Source organism: Ptiloglossa arizonensis, chromosome 7 (genome assembly GCF_051014685.1).
Source record: "Ptiloglossa arizonensis isolate GNS036 chromosome 7, iyPtiAriz1_principal, whole genome shotgun sequence".
In the NCBI taxonomy this organism is placed as follows: Eukaryota; Metazoa; Arthropoda; class Insecta; order Hymenoptera; family Colletidae; genus Ptiloglossa; species Ptiloglossa arizonensis.
In genome coordinates this window covers 23,354,281-23,377,749 of record NC_135054.1, presented here as the reverse complement: position 1 = coordinate 23,377,749, position 23,469 = coordinate 23,354,281, and the positions used below count along the sequence as shown (strand labels likewise).

Sequence of the window (23,469 nt, the reverse complement as noted above, 5' to 3'; positions counted from 1 at the left end):
TTTTCACGGTCCTTGTATTTATTCTCGATATTAATTTTTTCGTTTACCATCGCGTCGATATCCAACCGTTGTACGATCGTTTCGCGTTCGATGTTTTCGCGCCTTAATCGAGAAACTTAACAATCGTCCGACTAAAAAAAAACCGCCTTCGCAATTTACGTTTGTTGCCGCTTTACGACAAAGTAGAACCCGTAGAAAAGTAATCGGAATTTTTCCGACGAGATACTTTAATGTTTGACGTTGTTGTGTTTTCATTGTAGGGCCTCCTCAGCGAGCACTACGACAAACATCCAGTCTTCATATTAAAAGATGTTAAGTTCAAAGAATTAAAAGCGATGATGGACTACATGTACAGGGGAGAAGTAAACATCTCCCAAGACCAATTGGCAGCGCTTCTTAAGGCCGCGGAGTCACTGCAGATAAAGGGGCTCTCAGAAAGTAAAACGGGTGGTAGCAGTAAGACGGACACGAGGCAACAAAAGGTCGTTCCACAAACAACGGCCCCGTCGTTAGACATTCCACACGCGTCTTCCGGTCTTACAATAGAAAAGAACAAAGTTCCTAGGCAGGTTATGGCACAAGGTTCCGTAGGGGACCTGCCTGAAGAGTCGGGCAGTCCCCAACTACCTAAGGGTCTCTCCTCGAGGTAAGAACGATGAAAATACACGAGAGAAAACAACTCACCTTTCGATACTTCGTTCCGTCGAACGAAGCTTCGTCGAGGTGCTCTCGATTGATCGGTTCCGGTTACGTTTCCAGAGAGGGCTCGCAAAGTCCAACTTCGAGGAAGAGAAAGAGGTTTAGAAGAAGAAGCGTCGGCGAAGATACGATAGAGAACCATGAAACCTCGAATTCCAGCGACATGCCCCAGCAAATGGGTGTTCCTGCGCTGGGAATCGCACCCGTGGCGGACGAAAAAGTACACGCAGACCCCACAGACTCGCTTGGCAGGTCAGCCTTAATGACGCAGCTGACGAAACCAGCGGATGAAATGCTGCAGGTAATTGTTGCGAAATTCAATATCGATTTCTCAGCGTGAGCCACGTCGATGACCGCTTACCAACGTATAATGGAGACAGTTGCCCAAGCGCTGTTTCTTTCGCGCGTTGGTAGAGTAACGAATGTCGTACTTAATCCTTCTATTTGATCCCGTTTTAATTTGGCCCGATAGAGTGGAAACGGTGCGATACAGATACACACGCCAGCCCCGCGTACAATTTTCTTTCCTTTCGCTTGCGTCTACAGATCGGTTTCTGTGATTATCGTAAGTAAGAACGCGAACCAAACTCGTGTGTAAAATAATTTCTTCTTTGCACAGCTGCCACTCGAAAAGCCCGAGCCAAATGATAGTCTGATCGAGCCAAAATCTGAATATCTCGAAGATCCGGAGGAGAGCGTCGAAGATCTGACGCTGGATGACGATATGAACGATTTAAATGAAATGGAGCAAGATAACAATAGAGCAGGCCCGTCCCACGACCCCTCCCAACATCCTGGTAAGTTTGCACCAATGTTACACTATTATTTAAACGATGGTTTCGTTTGGCTAGTAATGTAGCGGAATACAGGGTACATTCGCGAATCTACTCAATGTGAGTCGATTTCAAATTTCTCATAGACGTCGGATCCAATTGTTTCGGACATTTCCAGATATCGTAATTTTCAATGTATCGTTAGCTCTCTCTCTCGTATGCGTGTCTAAGCAAATCGTGTGACGTATACGGATACGAATGACGTTAGCAAAACTTCCATCCAGAAGAAACTTTGGATCGAAGCAGAGCTTTCTACCCTGGCGTGTTACCGATAACGAGGAGATACATGTATCGCTCTTGTAGGTTTTCGAGTTTTTCAACCGCATTTGTATCAGGACCAAAGAAAAAGGGACTCGTTGCCAATTGATGAATTTAGTTTAATCCTCGCGAACGTTTCGTTTATTTGTTTGTTAAGTATAAACCGGGTCGTGCAATGATTGGCCGACACTAGCTTGGGTTTCCTCGTTGCAGGTGGGGGGGCGGGAGCGGGAGCGGGAGCGGGAGCGCGGTCTCGGTCGAGAGGGAATTTGGGTGGTGGTGGTGGTGGTGCCGTCTGGGCGTCCCATTTCCTCGAATGTAAAAAAGGGCCGAACACGAGGCGGCCACGCCCAGACGTTGACGTAGGCGCGTTGCTTAAATCGCTGGAGAACAAACAGGGCAGAAAGTATAGCTTAGACTCCGTTAAAATGTCCCTGGAGGCAATATTGCAGCAGGGGGTTAGCACCACTCAGGCATCAGAGATGTATGGCATTAATCGCTCGACCCTGCAGTTCTATTTGAAAAAGTTGAACGTCGTCAGAAGGAGATGGAGGCAACAACCTAGTAACCTGATCCAGCCTAGGCAGTCTTAGTGTGTATGCCTTAAAAAAAAGTAGTTTGCGTAACAATGTTCAGTGTTGAGATTCGGCAGCGAGAAATGCCCCACTAATCGGTGAAAAACGGCTTGTTCAGCTTCCGATCGATCAATTGTGTTCAGTTTATAATTCCACGCGGCGTTGTTACTTAATCGATTTGTTCCTTCCAAGGAATACTTTACTTTTGATATATTTAAAGTAGCGTTACCACGATCAATCGATTCAAGTTTTTTCTCTGCGTTTTCTCGTTCGGCGAGAAATCAAGCTGCGTGTTTGTTTTGTGCCAATCTTCGAGTATCGGTAAACACTGCGCCGGCACGAAGCATTCTTACACGTAATCGTCGTTAGCTCCCGCGGAGAAGCCGCCGCTTTTGTTTCGCTTGAACGAGAAAGGAAGACGCGTCGAACGAATTGCTCAGTATTTGTTTCAGTGGGTAGTCGTACCGTGTGTTCCGAAAAAAAATACAGGGTTATAGAATTCAGTTTTTGAATTAGCAGCGAATCGATGCATCGATCGATCGCGATTCGACGAGGAATTTTTATCGCTCTACAAAGTATATATATTTGAGGTTAGTTCTTGTTATACGTACATACGAGTCTATATATATATATATATACACACACAGTCATTGTACGACAGAGTAATCAATTTTCTAGTTGTACGACCTGTGTTCCGAATGAGCCGTTTGCGTTTTCATTAACCCTTTCACAGATCAACCCGAGCGAGACTCGGCAAGACGAGACGCACTCGTCGAACACTGTTTACTACGAGCTAGACGCGGAATAGTCGTTTTCCACGTATCGTTTTCTTTCTCTCCGTCCCTCTCGATCCGCCGTTTTATTTTCCACAACGTTGTTTCGAGTCTCGACGGACGTACTCTTTGTTTTTTTCTTTTTTTTTTTTTAAATCGTTTTAAACCGTTCGCACGAGGTTTTCGCGCAAAAGTGCGAGAATTTTCACCGAAATTGGATAACGATCGTTCGATCGATGATTTCGAAAGCGATACCGGTGAATCAACGCGCAACGAAATCGCCTCGGATTTATCGCATCGACTCGGATCAAAAATTTCGAGTTAACTTCCAACGAAATTATCGCGTTTCCAAAATCGATACGATTGCGATTCGATTCCACCGTCAAGATTTCCGTTCACGAGTCCACGCATCCTCCGTACGCGGGGAACGATCTCGTCGAACTCGATAACGCCCGAAACGAACAAGTACACGTTACTAGATACTTATACGCTATGTAAAATTAATATGCTAGATAATACGATGGCTGCCTTGGTTGCAAAATATCACTCCACTGAATTACCAGGAACCAGCAAACTGGGCAGACCTTCTGCAACCCCGAATCCAGGCCGTGTGACCAAAAGGCATATCATTGACTTTATTCCGGCAAGCGATAAAAATGAAAAACCAACAAGACAGTGCGTGGCATGTTGTTCACGGGGAGTTGACGGAAAGAAAATTAGAAAAGAGACGAGATTTTACTGCCAGGACTGTAACGTGGGACTGTGCATTCTGTGTTTTAAGATTTACCACACGCGAGGTACTTATTAACTTAACGAAGAAGGTACGTGTAAAACATGTTTTTTTTTTGTTTTTTTTTTTCTTCTTTTTCTTTCGCAAAGAAGAAAAAGAGTTTCTCGTCGCGATACGAAGGAATCCAGAACACAGAAATTCCGTATCGCGCGGTTAAAGTTACGTTTCTCGCGATTTTATTATTCCACTGTGAAAGGGTTAAAACTCGATCGCGAGTTCAGCATACGATCAGTGGCGTACAAAGTATCGGACTGTGAAAATAGCTTGAAAACTATCAGTATTATCTCTTTGTTCTAAGTGTTGCGGTAGGATCAATTAGGCAGAAGTATTCGAGGCGTGTAAAGTGTTCGACGTATGTTTGTATGCGTGTATACGTGTATGTACGACGAAAACGGATCGCGTGTTTAATAGGAATGTAAGATTTCGTGTTATATTGCCAAATACTTGTTCCCGCGAGGAATAGCGGAACGGGGATTAAAGGAAGAAGGAAATGTACCTTACGATATATCGTCTATATAATACTGTCAGGTTTCACCTTTTCTGTAAAAGAAATGTATACAATTTTTGATCGCGATTACCCTGTATTTCACTACTTCGGATCGTCCGAGAATCCGGATGGTATTTTTGTTCTCGTTTAAATGAGGATGACGTTTGTGAATAAAGTATCCCTCATTCCAAAGGCATCTTGATTGTTTCTTTTTTTTTTCTTTCTTCGTTTTTGTAAATTTTCACCGCTTTGGTTCACCAATCTCGTTTATTCTTTACCCGTTCGTGCGTGACCGGTGCGCGGTGCTCTCTGGCAAAGTTTGTTACGAGTATGGTTGTTTTTTTTGTTTCGTTTAGCAGGTTTAGGTGCGTGGCACATGACCGGAGATCGGAGTAATGCGGGAGGAGTTGTGGGCTCGGTGGCAGGAGCTCCAGGAACGACAGACGAAGTCTTTCTTGCAGCCCAGGAGGCCGCCCAGGCCCACCGCGACTCTCAAGGTAGGCTCACCCACACCATTTTTCATCAGCTCCTGTCCGCCGTAACAATAGGCACTCGACATTGGCACCGACTACACGGGTATGCGATAATAACACGCGTTCGATAGATATTTCGCGATCGTTCGATAACAACGATCGTTGCATCCGGCCAGTAAGAGGCCACCAGTCGAAAGGAACAACCAAGTACTCTTCGAATGTGTGAATTTTAAGGAGCGAGCGCGGCCGTACGGAGTTCGGGAACAATATCTTTCGACGATGGTCGATTCGAGACTGAAAAGAAATACAAAAAAAAAGAAAACGGCTCGTTAGAAACGCAACACATTCTTAGAATTCTCTCTTACCCGTTTCTTACGAAAGAAAGGAACGAGAACAACAGACGCCGTAACGAAAAGTGCCCATTGCGCAGGCGCGACAGGGCTAATTTTTTTCTTTCACTGTCGAATAACGTGGTTCAACCTAGATGTCGGTACATTCAAGAGTAGCACGGTCTCTGAAAGAGCTTTTCACTTTTTAAACAGGGCATGTAGCTTTTTCGTTAATTTCTAAGTTCCTTATTATCTTTGTCTTCCTCTTTATTATTTTTTTTTTATCGCGATACCATGCTGCGAGGTCGACGAGAGAGAAACGCCACGGTTTTGCTACGTGTACACCGTGCACGTGCGTGTATACGCGATACACGTGCCACGTACACGTACACGTACACTCGTGTTGTATTGTTCGCCGCCCTTTGGTATTTTCTTATCGCTCGGGTGTAGTGTTCCCAAGTATTGGCGACGACCGCGCGCGTACACTTACCAGCGCTTTCCCTCAATTTTTTCTTTTTCTTTTTTCTTTTTTTTTTCTTCTCGTTGTTGTTGTTTTGTGGCTCGTCTTTATCGTTGGCCTCGCGACGCGATATTGCAACCTCTCTCTCCTCTGCAAGGAAAAAGTCGACCGTGCGGACCGAGCTGCTTCGCCGCGACCACCGACCAAAGGAAACACGAGACACGTTCTCGCATCTTTTGCATTATCCTACGCGCGTGACGAGGGAAACGTTACAGTTAGTTCTCTAGTCCCCTCCCCTTTGACGATACATCGTGATCTCTCGCATCGATATCGGTCACGTACACGCGTAGGAATAATTTTCAGACGACAGATGGGGAGAGAGAGAGAGAGAAAGAGAGCGAGAGAGAGAGAGAGAGAGAGAGAACGGAAGAAAGGGAGAGAGAAAGCTGCGGAATATTCAGAGTTAGAGATATCTCTTGTTACGTGTCTCGAGTTGAGAATAACGGGAAGCGAGCTTGCGAGAATCGTTATAAAATCGCAGTCGTGTAACACGTTCGTATCTCGTGGAAATTTAGCGTGCTGATTTTCCATTCGTCGTCGAACGACGACGACGATGTTCAAGGATCGAACCAAATCGATGTAGAGAACGTTTCGTTACCGGGGCGCGAAAAACACGCCGTGCACTCGTCGATCCTTTCTCGGTTGTTGGTACAGGCAGGTCTCTCGAGGGTGTCCTCTCCCTTCGGCCATCGATTTTTCTTTTGCCTCGTCTCGAGTAGACGTTACACGATATACGATTAACCCTTTGCACTGCGCGCGACGCGTTTACTCGAAATACTCGCGCAGACTTATCAGCGGCACCGCGTTCCGTTTCGAAACGAAAACCACGCGCGCGTATATCGTTGCAACTGTTTATTTTCGGTAGGCGCGTTAAGTATGCGAATTCGTGTAATCCAATGAAGCAGACGAAAACCAAACTTCAATATTAGGTACTAGGAGACGGGTTCCTCGTGCGGATCCACCACAAAGGCTTTCAATGAACTTGAAGCAGCATCGTCTTCAAAAAATTCACAGTTCGGGCGCCAAAAGATTTCCCCAGAGATCGTGCCGAGTCTGTAGAGTGCATGGGAAACGTAAGGATACTTGTTACATGTGTGAATACTGTGGAGTACCCCTTTGCAGAATCGAATGTTTCGAACGTTACCACACGGAGGTGCAGTACTGAGTTTTCTGTGTATCGATATATACCACCTTGCTCTCTAAAGCCGGATTGTACTTTAAAAAGGGGTACCGAAAGAAAATTCGTTCCTTTCGCGATCGAGTAATTTTTGTAAGGCACGTGCGTCGTCGATCTTTGCGCAACGATTGCTTCGAATACGAAGATTGTGTCACGGATTATGTGTAAGTCTCAAGTTTTTTTGATTGTAACTTTTTTTTTTGTTCATAGTTCAATAAAAATACGTTTCGTTCAATCGGTGGATAAATCGGTGCGGAGCCCAGTAACGGGAACAGGACGATAGGAGTATTATCGAGCGTGCAAAGGGTTAAAAATACGCGGTGAATTTAAGCGAGAGTTTCTTATTGTTCCGTGGAATCGCGAGCCACGAGATGGTAGATTACCGGGCTCGATGGGAAAAACTCGTTCAACGTCCAAAGGGAAGTTTCGAACTCGAGCGTTTCGCGTACACCGTGCATATCGTGCCGGAGACTCGCGGGCTGTTGCTATGAGAAACTTAAGTCGAAGTAACGCGAGAGCTTGAGAAGGATATAACGGGCGCGTACTCGCGAGACCCGTTGTCCTAGTTTTTCCTTCCTCTTTCGAAGCCGTTCTTTCGAGAAATTGGATCGTAACGGAATACAGCCGCGACCACCGAGTATTACGGTGTAATCGTATTTAGAAGAAAAAAAGAAAAACTCCACGCGAATTCGACCGCTCGAGGAGTTCCGATAAACGGTGTTAGGCCACGTTTGCACGTGCTCGGAACGATCACCGTCCGTGCTCCACGAATACGTGGAAGAGGCCAGGTGAGTAGTTTCGATCGTCGAGACGCACACCCGACATCTTCCAGGTATTCGCGAACGAGACGAACGGAATCTTCGAAGCCGAGTGTACTCGTGGAACGCGACTCGATACCGAACAAACGCGCAATACGCATTCCGACGCAATTTACGACGAACCGGAGAAAGATCAAAAAAGTCGCGAAACGTTTGATTGAATTTCCAAAGTAGCTTATTATTATTATTATTATTATTTTCGCGCGCGTGTGTAAACGTTGTTTCGCGCGAGTTCGCGAACGCGCGGTCAGAAGGCACAGAAACGATTCGGTTCCCACGGAAACCCGTCGGCCTTGAGCTCGATAGGGCCCCGACAGAAGTATAATTGCGACGATAGAAATGCTCGCTCGCGCGAGTCGTAGGCCGAGCGCGCGCTCGCGCGCGAACCTCGGGTATGATGACCGCGATCGTCACGGAGAAAAGACCACGAGGATTTATCGGGCGTGTGTCGGTGATGGTGACGACGACGATTCGTTCGGATGCTTCCTAAAGTACACGTGTGGGTCTCGGTGGTTAACGCGAGGGCGGTCAATTGCGCGTATTGCGAGCCGGAGACGTATTTCGGAGCGAAAGGTCGTGGAAATTGCTCGTCGACGATGAATGGAACGATATCTTCATCCCGAGCGTGTTTTAGGCGCGAGGATTCCGAAGCCGCTCGACGACCCAGATTCGCGATTCTCCGAGCCGTGGGCCGGTGAACCCTATCGGCCCCATCGATACAACCGATTACGTAACGATGAATCGCGACGATGCCCGAGACGAAAACAAGTATCGAGAGAGATGTAATTCGGACGCTCCAGTTCGCGCGCGAGCTGATCGTTTTAGAGAACTCGAGAACGGAATCGATCGCGTACGATTGGACCGATTCGAGCGTGTTGTTCGAATCGAACGAGTCGCGGGGTCGCGTGTCTACGTGCGTGTACGACCGTTCGGCAGCGGTGGCTCGGTGATTCCGAAACGCGTACCACTCTCGCGGAGCGAGGAGAAAAAGAGCGTGCAGCTGTCGCTTCCTCGGGTCGGTGCATCTGCTGGCAACCGCGCAGCTGTCGTTGGCAAATGCGACGCGCGCGGGTCTGGTTCGCACGGACCGTTCAACGAAACTTTCGGTGGTAAATGGTAGAGTTCTCGTTGGAATTCTCCACGCGAAACTACTTTGTCCGTAGAATCCGTTACGGGAAGGGAAGAGGCGCCTGGAGGGAGACCTTTGAATAATTTCACCGGTGAAATATAAACGAACCCGAGTTTTAGGGAGCGCGGGGAAAAAGAGTGTTTCTACGCGCGCGCGTACGTCGTGTATTCTTCTCTTATTTATTTATTTATTTATTTATTTTTTCAAAGAGATGTTTAGGATAAACGGTCGCCCGAAATAACAAATCGAAGGCGATCCAACGCGGGATACAAGGTAATATCGGAGAGAGAGGAGCGACCTCTCTGTCAATGCCAGTCTTATTACATTCCACGTTTCGCAATCGATCGTCGTTTCTACGTTACGGACGCCCAAGAAGTTTCTCGAACGAAAGATCAGTCCGTCGTTGTACGCGCGCGCAAAAAAAAAAAGGAAAGAAAAACGTTCGAACGGAGTGCACACGATTAATTTTTACACAAGCGCTCGCATTGATGGGGACGGTCGTTGTTTTCACCGTCAGAGACTTGTTACCTTGAATCGATTGTTCGAGCGCGGGTTCATTGAAATTACAAAAAGGTGCTTCCGAGCAAATGCTAATTTTTTCACACATATTCCAACACGTTCCGTGCCGCGTGAGTTATCGATTATCGCTCTCCTTGTTCGATTTATCGCGTCGTTCGAAATTTCAACGAAAGTCCGACGAACGCACCGCAGCGTTGTTTCTCTCCCGTGGAACGTATCGATCGTCGAGGACGGGTCACCGGTGACCCACGCGGCGTCAAAGATCGAAAACGTCTATTCATCGTATCTCCATACGCGTCGAGGGTACGATACGTGTGCATATTACGCTCGGCGGAATTCGTCTGTCGCGGATACGAGGAGCAGAGGCTCGCGTCACGGGCCGGGTAGAAAAAAAAAGAAAGAGGGGAAAGTGTCGAAAGTGAGACGTCGTTGCGAGAAATAGTTACCTACGACAATGTAAACAAGTTCGGTACGGGTATGTACAGTCCGCGAGAAATTGTACCGTGAAAGTTAGCGACGTCGCGACGAACCCCACCTCTGCTCGATGGTTCTCCTCTGGTAGATCGGTACACGGGATGATGATCGATTTCGAAATAAAACCATTCAGGTCTGAATACCGCATTCCGTGTACGCTTTGTCATCGTTGTACACCGCGACGGTGCCGGGCGAGAGATCTTTGTACGGTCGAAAGATGCGCGCCACGGTTACGTAAGCGTATGTATAGTGTGCGCGTGCGCAACACGCGATATGATACACAGCGCGTCGTTGATTGGGTCTCTCTCACCGGTGAGAGTTTTGCGAACGTCCTCTCGAGACGCAGAACGGAAAGTTGGCACACCTGGTGTTGCCAGCGCGGCATGGAACGTGTTCACGAATCGACTTGGCGTCTAGTTCTACTGTTAAAAAAAAATGATGTATATATACAGATATATATGTATAAATACATACGTACACAGCACGCAGCCTGATCCAATTTGATTCGATCGATGAAAAAGAAAAATAGACAAGAAGGCTTCGCAGTCGAAGGCTCTCTCGTAACACACTTTTGTGTCCGTTTTGTCCCGTTTCCTTGGCGTTGAATAAACGATCGAGTCGCGCCATGGTCTCGTTTCGCGTGTTTTCCACTTTGTCGTTACTTTACACCGACCAGGACACAGAGATGGTCGCGCGTACACAAGAAACAAAGCAACGTTAAGAGCTGGTAGCCGGCGTTGCGCCACGTTATTTGCAGTGCGTAGAGGATTCCTATAAAACGTAGTCGTTAGTGAAACTAGAAGGATACGAGATCCGGCGGAAATACGGGCAAAGGTGGTCGGCGTGACTCGTCTGCCCGTAGCCCAGCCAACGCGTTCTTTCTTTCTTCGGGCAGACGCGACACGGCGTTCGTCTCTGCCCCACGAGCCGGTGGGCAACCCCCCTCGTATCCTAAAGGGAAAAGAAACAAAGAAAGGAACCACCCATTGTAGTCGTTTACGTGTTTTTTTTGTTGGTAGAAACGTGACAAAAGTACAACGCGCGATCGTAACCCCGTATAAAATGCCCACAGAGCCCTCCGCCCATACGTACGGTACGGGGGGCCGTGTATCGAACTATCGAACGAAAGAAACGGTACGGCTTTGCGAAGAAATTTTTCCGCGATCCTGATCGCGTGGCGAGGAGAGAAATGCACGAGGCGAAGACGAGATCGCGATCGACCGAGCCGCGTTTTATCGCGCGATTCTTCGTCCTCGACGTAAAGCCAACCGTGCACGCGCATTATCGGAGCAGTTTTTCTTCTTTCGATTGCGTACGGAGGTGAAACACCACCACGGGGTATGCCGCGTGTGCTATCGTTTGCACTGTCGCACGACGGGGAACAGACTCCGAAAACACTTTGTTCTTCGTGCTCTGCCTGTTACCTTTATATATATATATATTTTTTTTTTGTTTCCCCCTCCTCTGTCACCTCTCGTTACCCACGTCACTTCGCGAAAACGGATGCGCTTGTTCTCTCGTAGCTAACAGCTGAGCGACGACGGTTGGTCGTGCGTCGCACGTGTTCCTCGCCACGCGCGCGCGCCATTTGCAACGAGCATCCGGTGATACGCGAATTTTCGAGCAACGCGCCAGAGAAACACCCGCCACGTGTAAGTACTGCGCGATGATGGCTCGATGAATAATTTTTGTGTGTTTTTTTTTCTTTTTTTTTTTTTTCTCTCTCTCTACCGATTCACGGATTTACAATCGCGCGCGCGACATACGTGTGTGTCGTCTGTCCCTCTCCTTCGTGGTTTTTTCGAGAATAACGATATATATATATACACACACCACGTTCACGTTGGGTTGCGGCTCTCTATAAGGAACAATATCCGAACGTTCAAACAAAAAAAGCACGTGTCGTTTGGTAGTCGCGGCACGCGTGATACGCGTCTGCACGCGTCTCTCGTAGGCTGGGAAACGTATCGCGTTGTACGTAGCGCGCGTGTACAACGGATACACGGGACGGACGACGCGTGTATTATCCTCCCGTCCCGCGTGTGCAGTCACGTGTCACGCGCGTCGAACCTTTTCCACGCGTACCAACACGTGTGCGTATATACATAACCTATGTATATACACACACACATTACCTACATTATATATATATATATAAAATACGATGTGTGATATCAACATACTTTTTCTTTGTCCATCCGTGTATGCGTACACTCGATAGATTTTAATCCATTGCGTTGTGCCATTTTTTGCGTAATTCGTCTTGCATGCCACGCTTCCTTCGGTAGTGTAATTACGACTCTTTAACTCTGCGGAGGTGAGCGAGCGCGGTGCGTTTCTCGTCACGGAAGCGCGGACGAATCTCCGTTCGCGCGAGTTTTATCGTTTATTTATTTGTTTCTTGTTATTGTTGTTGTTTTTTTTTCAATTTTTTTTTTTCTCTCTCTTCCGTTCAATGTTTTGCCTGCAGATCCACGCGTTTTCATTTAGGGTAGTTACGTACATGTATATGGTGGTGGTGCTCGATCTGCGAACACATTTTACTTTCCTTCTCTACGGATATACGAGGCGCACGCGCTTGCACACACTCCAAAACATTATTTTTTTTTTACTAACCCATGTGTACATAACTCGCTTCTTTGTTCGTAACGCATATAAACATCAAAATATTTGATTAACTCGATTTATATATATATACATATATACAACGCTGTTTTAACACACGTATGTATATTTGTACACGTATATAGTACACACGCGTACGCGCATATGTATATATATATGCGTATAAATGTACGTGTGTCGATGGAAGTCCGTAAACAAGTGCGTGTGTCCCGGAGATTTATACATATTACATGTGGTATGTATATGTAGAAACACGGATCCAATATATATATATGTATATACATTTTGTATACATATATAGAAAAGCACGCACCTATATACACACTTTTTTTCTACTCGATATGTACCTATTATCTTCTATATATTTACATTGCGTATGAAAACATACAGTTTATAATTATTGTTAATACTGTTCATGGTATTGTACTTTCTCGCATTCGATTCTCGTTGTACTATGCCATGTCACAAATTCTACTCTGTACGATATTTTCTGTCGTCTTTACCTCCCAAAGTGTTTAGGGATTGTAACGCGTTCGAAGAGATATATTAAAAGATGCAAGAAGGAAGATCCGCGGCAACGAACTGCGGAGGAGACGGTTCCATCCGGTCACGGTCGAGCGATTTCTCGATCGAGACATCGAACGGAACCGCTTCTCGAGTTCCTTTCGACTTGGCGCAAGAAGAGAGAAGAGAACACCAACCACCGTACGCGCACGTGCACGCACGGATACACACCGTGGCAGCGTACCTTTTTTGTGCGTTGCTCGGTCTCGCGGAATTTATTTTTCTACGCTCGTCGGCCCATTTGCCGCGAGAGTACATCGTTTTCGAATCGCGTCGCCGAACGACGGATTCCTACGTCGGTTCTCGAGGATTTTTTCCACGGTTCTTCGAACGTAACGCGTTTTTCCGCCACGGATCGAGAAACGTCGGTCCTCGCGCGTCGGATACGGTGAATTAACAAAGTCCGTGCGCGAATCTTACGCATTTCGTACGATTCGCGAGCGACTCGCCGTAACCGTGTTCTCCCAGTTATCGAGACGAACCGAAGATGCCGCTTGAGAAGAAATCGAAAAGTCGCTGTTGGTAAGAACATACATTATCTCGTTGTCCGGAAGACCGAGATAAATTGGTAAGACGGTAAAGGTAATAAAATGGGTACCAAGGTAATAATTTCGACAGGTATTGTTTGTAGATCTTATCGATCCGCGAATCGTGCCACAATTCGTACTGTTCCGTTTCTGCTAAGTTATGCGTAATTTGTCACTTTGTGCGTGGTGTACACTCGAAACCCGTGTACAGAAACTTTTCGTATGCACGTGTAAACGCAGTGTGTATTATAAAATGCTTGATTTTTGTCGACGTTGCAAACGAAACACGCGACGATCTCTCGAGCGAGCGGACGCGTCCGGTTTTTGGTAAGACGACCGGACGTCGTCTCCTTGGATCGAGATTGGTAAGCTTTCGTTTGCAATTTGTTTGTCGAACGTCGAATCGAACGAACGAATACGAGTCGAAAGAATGTTTGCGATCGAATGATCGGACGTCGCTCCTGGAGCGGTTGTTCCGTGTAATCTTCTTTCTTTTTCTTTTTTTCACCATTTTTCCAGCCAATAGGTACCCTCGGTTCGTTATTCTTTGACCCGTTTCAAAGAATACAGTTGCGCGACACTCGTCCGTCTCGTTGTTGTACATTCGCTTGCGTTCAAGCGACTCGTGAATGTAATTTTTTTCTTGCCGAGTATTTTACGACCTCGTCCTACGATACTCGGGAGCGTTGCATTCAACGAATCGGTTAAACGTTCGATAATGTACGCGTACTCGCGTGTTCGTGTTTTTCTCAGCCTATCGATACTCGTGAACAGAACTTTGCTCGATTTCGCGCGGATCCTCTCGCATCGGAAACGACTCGAGCTTTTTCCCGTTGTTCGTGCGATTGTTCCGATTCGATCGATTCGCGCAATTTCTCTGTTCAATTTTCTATCGATACGTAAGAGTCAGTGCGATCGTTTTTCGACGAACGAGAAGCAGAAGAAGAAGAAGAAGAAGAAGGAAGAGAACGGTTCGCGAAGACAGAAGACAAGGTATATATCGTTGTTGCGTTTCTGGTTCTAAAGAACTTTTCAATTTGAAGAGATTTCTTTTGGAAGCAGAAACAAAGGAACGGTCCCTTTTATCGAAACTTTGGCTTTTCGAAGTTTCGGTGCGGATTTCTGTTCGAGTTTCTCGAGCTTTCGCGTCCGGTGACACGATTTCGCAACGATAACCGATCGTTGGTACGGTCTCGCTCGAAAGGTATCGAATTTGATACCTTTCCCGAGTAATAAAGCAGTGCGAATGGAAAATATCGCGCTCGAAGTTCCTAATTTTTAGGACTTGGAGCGGGTAAGTTGAGTCCGAAGAAGTTGGAGGCTACATCGTGGGATTCTGGTAACGCGATACACACCGTGCACGGACTGGTACAGTATTGGTAATCCTCTTTAAACCTTAGCGTAAGATCTAATTTAAGGTGCGTTTATTACTCTCCTATTCCCTATGTACACGGTGCGTACTATAACCAATTTTTTTGCAATTCTTTTCTAGCATGGTTTATCATATTTTATGTACACTTGGACCGTTTTCTTTGCGTGTGTAATATTTCTAGGTTATCTCCCGCAAACTCTGTTTTACTTTGCATCGAATATAGGGATTATTGTCGATCGTTCGACCATTTGCGACTATTTCTTATTTTCGAACGTTTTGCGTCTCACCGATGAAACTCGAAAACATTTTTAATCGCTCGTCGCGGTGTGAATCACGTGTACTTTTATTTTCAGGAATTTCTAATATCTTTTCCTTTTTTTTCGTTCACGTTTAGCGTTTGCGTAGTTCTCGAGTGACGCGTCCGTAGCGATATACGCTGGATGTGTCACGTTTCGAGAACTACGGGCAGTTTTCTCGTTAACCAAACGCGATGCACATCCTTTTTAACATTGTTTTTCGCGATAACATGGAATTCGCGGAGACTCGTCCGGAAATGACGAAGTGAACTCGATGAGATTGTTCCCGAAGATTCGTTTTGAGTCTTCGAGATCTCGCGTCGAGTGCCGCGAGAAGAAGAATGTGGTGCAATGTTCTTATCGAATGTGACCAGTTAAAACAATGGGTAATGAAAGGTAAACAGCGTAAGTATGTAGTCTTGCGTGTTGTATCGGCACGCAAGACGCCTTTCGTTACTTAATTATTTTAAATAATAATTTCACGTAAAAATGATCGTTTATAATACCGTTCGAACGAACTCTCGAATGTGTTCACTTGTGAACGTTTATCTTCTAATTGGACGAAAGCAATCATTTTTACCGTAACTTTAAGTATGTTTTACTCACAAAGTTTCTCTTGATACACCTTTAAAACATGTATTTTTGTTTTCTGTGATACCATCCAAAGGTTTTACATCGATGTTTACTTAAAAAGAAAAATTCCACACGCCGTTTTTTAATCCCTATAAAAATTAGGTAATTCTTTTCATGGCTTATCGATCAGTTTTTTCCTTTGTTTTTCTTTCGACGATTCTTGTCGGGTTCGCGTACTTCAGATTCTAGTACGTGCACGAAATAAAAAAGAAAATACACCGCGTGTTTCACGACCGCTACTGTATCATTTCGCAAAGGAGGACGCTGCGGTTAAACCCTTTCTTCTCTTCGGTCATCTTCGTGTTCGCAATTTCAGCCTCCGACGTATGGTTCGTTTTCCAACGGCGTACTCGACGAAATTCCCTCGATGTCTGTGAATGTGACCGGCTTGCGGAAAGCGTGAATGTGTCTCCGTGCGAATGCTTGCAGAAGATATTTAGATGGTTTCAAAAGGGGTTCACGTGTTGAGGAATTTTTTAGAACGATTCGTGCGGTGGAATCGCGAGCTCGATGTTTGTTCAATCCGTATCTTTCATACTCTAAGGCGCTGGATGATGGAAGATCCGACGATTGTTCCTTCATCGATCGCGATTCTTCGGCAAGATGAGTCGGCCGATCGAAAAAATTTATAGGGAGCCTCATCGCCACGTTTTCGAACAATCGGCGAGAAACGTGTTTCGATACGCGCCGAAATTTCAACATCGACAATCGTAACGCTCCGAATTGCGATATTTTCCACGCGATCGGGAACAAAGGTTGCACCCGTGGACGATCTCGATGAAACGATCATCGTCAACGAAGAAACGATTCGTCGAGAACCGTTCGTTCGGGCGATCTTCCCGCGAAATTTCAACGTTTCATTCGAGACGATTTCTCGTTGCGGGTATCGCAGAGATCTCGTGATTTGTTTCGAATCTTGTCAGTTTCGCGAACGTCCGTGGAAAATATCGCGAAACGAACGAATAATAATATCGTCGAACGATCATCGAACAGGCGAAACTCGGCGATGACGAGCCTCGAGCGCGAGTTCGCTTTTTAAAACCATCGGGTTCGCTTCGTCGTCGGACACTGCAAACACGAACGAACTCGAAGGATGCACGACGCGAGTTTACTGTTTGCAGCGTCTGATAAGATCCAACCTCGTTTTAACGCTTTATGGACAGAAGATTACGGATTTTTGTCCGGGTTAGCCGAGTGCCGAGAAAACGGACGTTTTCTGCGTTCCGTGCAACGCGTATCGCGTATCTCGTGCATTTCTCGACGCTGCGTTTTCGAATCGAGGACCACCGTGTACGGTAAAAGAAAAGAAAAAAAGAAAGAACAAGATATACAAACGGGGGGACACGTTGTTCTAACGCAACGATGCGCGATCGTTGTGCCTCTAATAATGTCTGCTGCGCAGCGGTCATTATCGGAGTCGCAACGTATTGCGACGTTACCGCAACGTTTTCGTTCGTTCGAGGTTACGCGGGTCTCGAGTTTTATTTCTGGAGAAGGAAAAAAAGAAAAGGAAAGAAAAGAAAAATAACGACGCGGACGACGGACGTAACGAAAAACATTAGAGCAATTTTTCCATCGATCCTCCAACGCGGTCGAGCAGCCGAGAGAGAGTGTGAGAGAGCGAAAGAGTGGGGGGTGAAGAATGCATAAACAGATAAAGTCCCTAGTACGAGTGCTCGCGTGATTGTGGTGAGGGCCACGGTGTTTCAGAATCGATTCTTGGCTATTGTTGCTTGCGATGCGGCCGACGTTATTCCGTCCAGTACTCGTTGGACAGGCATCAAAAGTATGAGTGCGGAGTAGAGAAGCAGTTCGTCTGCAGGACTTGCTGCCGGCGTTTCACGCGGCTGGACATCATGAGGGCGCATCAGAAGCGGACCGGTCATCATTTGGCGCCTTACTCCAGAGGAAGGTTTTCCAGGTCGAAGCAGCAGCTATCCGTCGCGGCTTTCCAGGACTCTTAAGAGAGGCAAAGTACAGAACGGGGGAGGAGAATATCGAGTCTCGTAGTGTGTATTCTCTGGTCGTCTCTCCTACTTTTCTTGGTGCGAAAACCTACTGACCGGAAAAGGAGAGAAAACCACGTTACGATGCCAAGTATGTCACGTTCCGTTTTTCCGATCTTATTCTCCGTGTAGATTTTCAGCGATCGAGTTACAGAAACGCGTGGTAATTTTTCCGTTTCGTTTGGACACGTACGTACGCACGGACGGACCCACGGTTAATTGTTTGTCGCGCGTTGATCGAAACGAACAAATATTTCTTCACTCGATCCCAACACCGTGCCAGTACACTCGTTTCTTTTCCAGCGGTTGCGGAAAGATGGTGCGATGCCTTTGCCGATGATCGCGCGTTTTTTTTTTTATTTTAATTTCTTTTTTTTCTTTCTTTTGTATACTGTTTTTAACGGACACGACGCACAGAACTTCCCGGAGCTTTACGTTCGATCGTCGACGTAGAAAGTTTTAGAAAGCAGCTCGTTCAACGAGAGAGCGCGCGCCTCTTTCATTCCGCGGGATTCTATTCTTTTCTTTTATTATTGTTTCGCGATTCTCAGCTGTCGTTCTCGCGGCTCGGTTAGTTGTAAATACGGTTGTATTATATTAACCGACCCAGGTCGGAGAGTTGGAAATCGTTCGATCATTGGTCAAGCGACAGAGACATCTTGGCTCGTGACATCGTTAAATGGTTGCGAGTTTTTCGGTCATTTTATCCGGAGGGTAATAGAGAGAGCGTCGAACACATTTCCATCTAGCAAAGTTTAAATTAACGATTCGTACGAACCGATCTCTAGTTGAGCGTTACGCAAGTATGATTTGTTCTTGGAAATTATTCGAGATACGGGAAGAGAACGTTTAAGTTTGCTTCACGAGACGCTTTTTTTTTCTTCTTTTTTTTTTGTTCCTTTTTTTTTTAAGTTGTTTTTGTATACAAGTAAAATCGTACGCAAAATTCATTGTAAGAGAAAGTCCAAATTCAAAATTGTACACGAAATATGAGTGTCGAGAGAGAGAGAGCGAGAGAGGGAGACTTCCGGGAACAATCGGCGTTAATAATCATTTGTAAAATAATCCTTCGGGAAAGTTGCGGTATAATGTTGTTAAAAAATAAACGATCGCTTGTTGCAAAAAGTTAACCAGGCATGTGTTGCGGTGATGTTGTGTTCACTTTGTTTCATTTCCGCCAAAAAGAAAAAAAATATATATATATACGATTATCGGCTACGCGGCTAATAAGAACATTCGAAACGACATTCTCATTTTCGTTCGTGAGACGTTAGCATCCGATAATTGAAATTCGTCTCGAGCTTGTTTGCCTCGCGATCATTGGCGCATTCGTATCGAGGAAACTAGAGTGTAAATGTTGTTTCAACGTCGACGGGGTAAAGCGTAGGAAAGATTTCTATTCGGCTTTGTAAATCGTTTCGAGCTCTTCTTCTGTCGTTACGCGCGTAGAGAATAAAACAATTTCGAGTCTCGAGTATTATTCCTATAATTGCGAAAAAGTTGCACAGGAGGGTTAATTGGTTTTACGAAAGTTCGTTCGTTCGTTCGTTCGTTGGGTGTTTTTTCGGAGTAATTCTCTTTGTTCGAGCGTATCTATGTCGGCGTGTGGTCGTTAAAGAAAATGATAAAAATTAAAGAAACGGTAGGAGTATGCGTAGTCTGCATTCGTCTCGATCGCACGTTCCAGCTGTCGTCCGGTGGAGTGGAGTGGAGTATAAGAAGAGATACACAATAAATTATTTTTAATAAAACCTCGTTGTTTCTTATCATTTGCTCATTTCCCTCCTATATCCTACTTTTCAGGAACGATAGCTAGCGACCTATTTTCAGGCGTATATCTGTTTATCAACTCGCCCGCTTTCCGGATATTGCGCTATTATCGGGACAATATCGTGTAAACACCTTTTTAATTGTCATTGTTAGTCCGATCGGAAAAAAAAGAGAAGTTTTGGATCACGTATGTCATTATTGTACAGATTCTGAGAGCCAGTACGATATTCTTAGTAAATAGCGTGTTCCAGTGTTCCTCGAAAATAGCGATCACGCGTGGAAATACAGAGTCGCGAAGCTGATTATTAATAATTCCGATCGAAAGCTACTTTTTCGAGCTTGCGCGATATCCATGAACACGTGTGTAAAAAAGAAAAAGTCCAATCTCACGAAATAGTGTTTCGTATTCACGTGATCACCTGTTGTCGTTCGAATACGCGTTTTACGAGGAACAACCTGTACAAAATTAACGCGTTGAGTGCCGAGCGAGTTTTTCGTGTTTCGTCCATCGATAATTGTTCGAATTGTTGTGTAAAAGAGACGAAAAAAAAGAATAGAAACTTTCGATTCTTAAACGGTATATTATTCGATATACTTGTTACTTTACGATATTATCTCTCACCGTATATTTCACGTTGCTCGCAAGTATTACGAATCACTGCCAATGGCGCTCAATGTGTTAAAGAAAAAAATAAAATAAATAAATGGAACGCACCGCGTCACCGTGACTATTAAATTCACCGGGTTGTCGATAAGTGGACAGATAATCGCAGTCTATCCTGTCCAAGTTGCATACGCAGTTTCGTAAATATCGAGACACTGTTCGTTGGATCGCACGAGTATCTCCTACGAAAATTGGGAAAAGCTGCAAAGTTGTTTGGCAATGCACGACTACGGCAACGGACGATCGCAGCGAAGGACTTTGGACCGGAACCCTTGCAGCGTTTGGATGCCGTAAAGCCATAAATGTTTCAGGCACGTTTGTTTCGTAATTATTCCTACAAAAACCTACAAACTCTCTTGATTTCTTTTCTTTTTTATTAATTTTTTTGTTGTTCAGATCGCAAACGACGAGTCTAATTGCACACACCATTCTACAGCGAGAAAAACGTCGTACGAAAATTCTGTAGCGTCGATTGTCCGGTTGGTTTCGTTTCATCGTTCTTCAAAATTCCGACGAAACGAACGATCATTATAATCCTACATTCGTTGTAACGTAAAGTCAACATTCTACTCGCGACCGCTTTGGAAACGATTCGTGGTTACAGGTAAATTCTTTCAATTTTTTTTTTTATTCGTAAACTCGGTCCAATATGATCAAACTTCGGATTATCGTTTCGATGTACATAAACTGTACAGTTGCTCGTTGTTCGCGACTTCCGATCGTGTAAAGGTCGTCTTCGACGGAATCGAAACGCAACTTTGCGATTAAATTTCAATTTCCGTCGTATCTCGCGGAACACCGTTTGAATTCCTGCGCTCTTATTTCCATACGAAATAACCATGATGCTCATCACGCGCGCAACCAAGTCATCCCGAATGGAAGATTCATGTTGCATTCGATCGATAATCAAAGGTATATCTCGACTACGCGATGGCATTTGACGATGTACTGCATGCTGGCTCATGGTTTGCCACGAATTTAAGCTTCATTATCATTAATGTAATGCGAGAAGTAATGTCGGATGGAAATAATAATAATGAAATAAAATAAATGAATAAATAAACAAACAAACAAAGTACCCGAGTGTGTCGATGAAATACAGTTTTCACGAATTATTGACGCGTAACTCGTTTTAGATGTATGTGTTCATGTGTCATGGACGTGTGTTGGGTGAAACTATACAAGGAGGCATTTTTTACGTTGGGTTGAATTAATGAAGTATCACGGGTGTAAAAATGGAAAACACTAATAAACGCAATTCATCTTGGAGCAGCATGTAAATAACAACGGCTTCGAGTAAAGAAGACTGCGCAGAAAGTATCTCGCCGGAGTGTCACGAGAATTCAATCTGTTCGAATCGAGGACTTTCGTTTCGTTGCAATGCGTGATCGGTTACTTTTTGTAAATATCGATAGCAAAATTTTCTCGAGTCCGTCTTGAACTGTGACACGCGACTGTTTCAAGTATCGTTGCTTTCCGAAGAAAACGCGAGTATCGACTTTGGAAGAGAACACATTTATATTTCACGGGTATACGTAGAACGATATCGTTAAGATTCGATAAAGAAAAGTCGGAGGGTGTAAGTGTTTCGTTGGGAATTGAAAGTTTTTTTTCTTTTTTCTTTTTTCTTTTTTTTTTTCTCGTTACCGGAGTCTCGCGTAGAGTTTCGATCGTTTCGCGTTTGAAGGAAGAAAGTAAGAAGTAAATGTTTCGTTGTCGGTTAAGAGAGAATGTTTCGTGTCGCGCAGTCTTCTTTCGGAGCGAGCTTAGGCCTTGACCGTATATCGTCCACATGCTTGGCTCGAGCTTTCCTTTCTTCGTCGTTGTCGCGATAAAACACGAGAGACGGGGACCCCGCTTCGAAACTACAACTGTCACGTATTTGATGATATGCATTTATCCGTGAGTGTGAGAGGGAGAGAGACACCACCGAGAACGCGAAACGAGGCGAACTCGCTCGTGACACACACGTACGCACGGGGGGTGGGGTGTATTGATTTGTTCGGACGGGGGGGTTGAAACGGAAAACCCATATGTAAAAAGCCTCCCTGTATGCTTACAGCGAGCCCCATGATGGAGGGTGTCTCTGCCAGCGAGCTGAGATTTCGGTGTGTCATGTGTGGACGCGGATATAGATCACGGTCTTCTCTGACGCGACACTCCAGGTACGAGTGCGGAGGACTCGGGTCCAGGTACACTTTCACCTGCACCCTCTGCGGAAAGTACTTCTGCCGACCGGATCACCTAAAGCAGCACATCCTGAATATTCACGGCGGATCGGTCGCTAAATAGCTCACGTCCGCCGCTAGAGAATTTCACTCGGACGATATTTGATATCGCCGCGAAACTTGCGCGCGTTTCGATTTCAGGAGCCTCGGGTTTCTCGCGTTGTTGTTCTTTGTCCAACGAATCGTCAGCCTTGCTAAACACCACGTTCGTACTCGATCGAGAGAGGAGGAGGAGGGCCGAGGGAACGGGGAGGGGGGTTAACTTATTCGTAACGTATCGCGCGGGTTTTTTACGCGCAGCGTCGGGCAAAATGTAATCCGATCGACAATTACGATTACCGTGTAATCGATTCTGTGATTAATCGTTACGATTACCGATCGTACGGTAATCAAGAGCGACGCATTGACGACCGCTCGAAATTTCGACCGAACGTTCGCAATTGGCCGTTCTAGGGGCGTTCGAGTGTCATCCGTGAGATTATTCGATCCTTGTAGAAAATTAAACAAATTCGCACGGTCGATTTCGTCGTAGATCGTCGGAGAGAGTATCGGTGCGCGTATTTTTCCGCTGTCTTCTCCGCGTGCTTGCATCGAGAACTGTGCCAAAGAAATCGAAAGTTTCGGTTAATTAGGGAGGTTTTTTTTTTTTCTTTTCTTTTCTTTCTTTCTTTCGTGAACGTTTCCAGACCAAAGCCAGGCACACGAGGACGTTAGGGAGCTTTAAATCCGGATATCGGAACGAACGCGTGGATAACAATTTTGATGTAACACGAATCGCGTGGACACGGACCGCGGCCGTCAATGTGTCGATGCATAGCACAAGTGATCGAAGCGAATGTAATCATCAGGTATGATTAACTTATTAATCGTTAGTCACGATATAATTACATTTTTGATTACGATTAAAGCGATAAGTTAACAATAAGGAAG

At 45.4% G+C, this 23,469-nt stretch overlaps 1 protein-coding gene across 50 annotated transcripts in view; it reads left to right on the top strand.

Annotated features, from left to right (window-relative positions):
- LOC143149450 (uncharacterized) overlaps window positions 1-23,469 on the top strand; it is a 97,948-nt gene that overhangs the window by 3,713 nt on the left and 70,766 nt on the right. For 46 of the 50 annotated variants that reach the window (XR_012992789.1, XR_012992788.1, XM_076316837.1 and 43 more), the window contains exons 3-6: window positions 261-646; window positions 760-1,000; window positions 1,319-1,496; window positions 4,772-4,912. Coding sequence is in view for 48 of the 50 variants with exons in the window: in XM_076316837.1 (XP_076172952.1) it covers window positions 261-646; window positions 760-1,000; window positions 1,319-1,496; window positions 4,772-4,912 (946 nt within the window). In the remaining 2 variants the exon portion in view is untranslated. Of the gene's footprint in view, window positions 1-260; window positions 647-759; window positions 1,001-1,318; window positions 1,497-2,003; window positions 3,633-4,771; window positions 4,913-6,666; window positions 7,045-22,373; window positions 22,735-23,469 lie in introns of those variants that run through there. The other 4 variants (XM_076316854.1, XM_076316852.1, XM_076316809.1 and 1 more) reach the window with 4 other exon arrangements.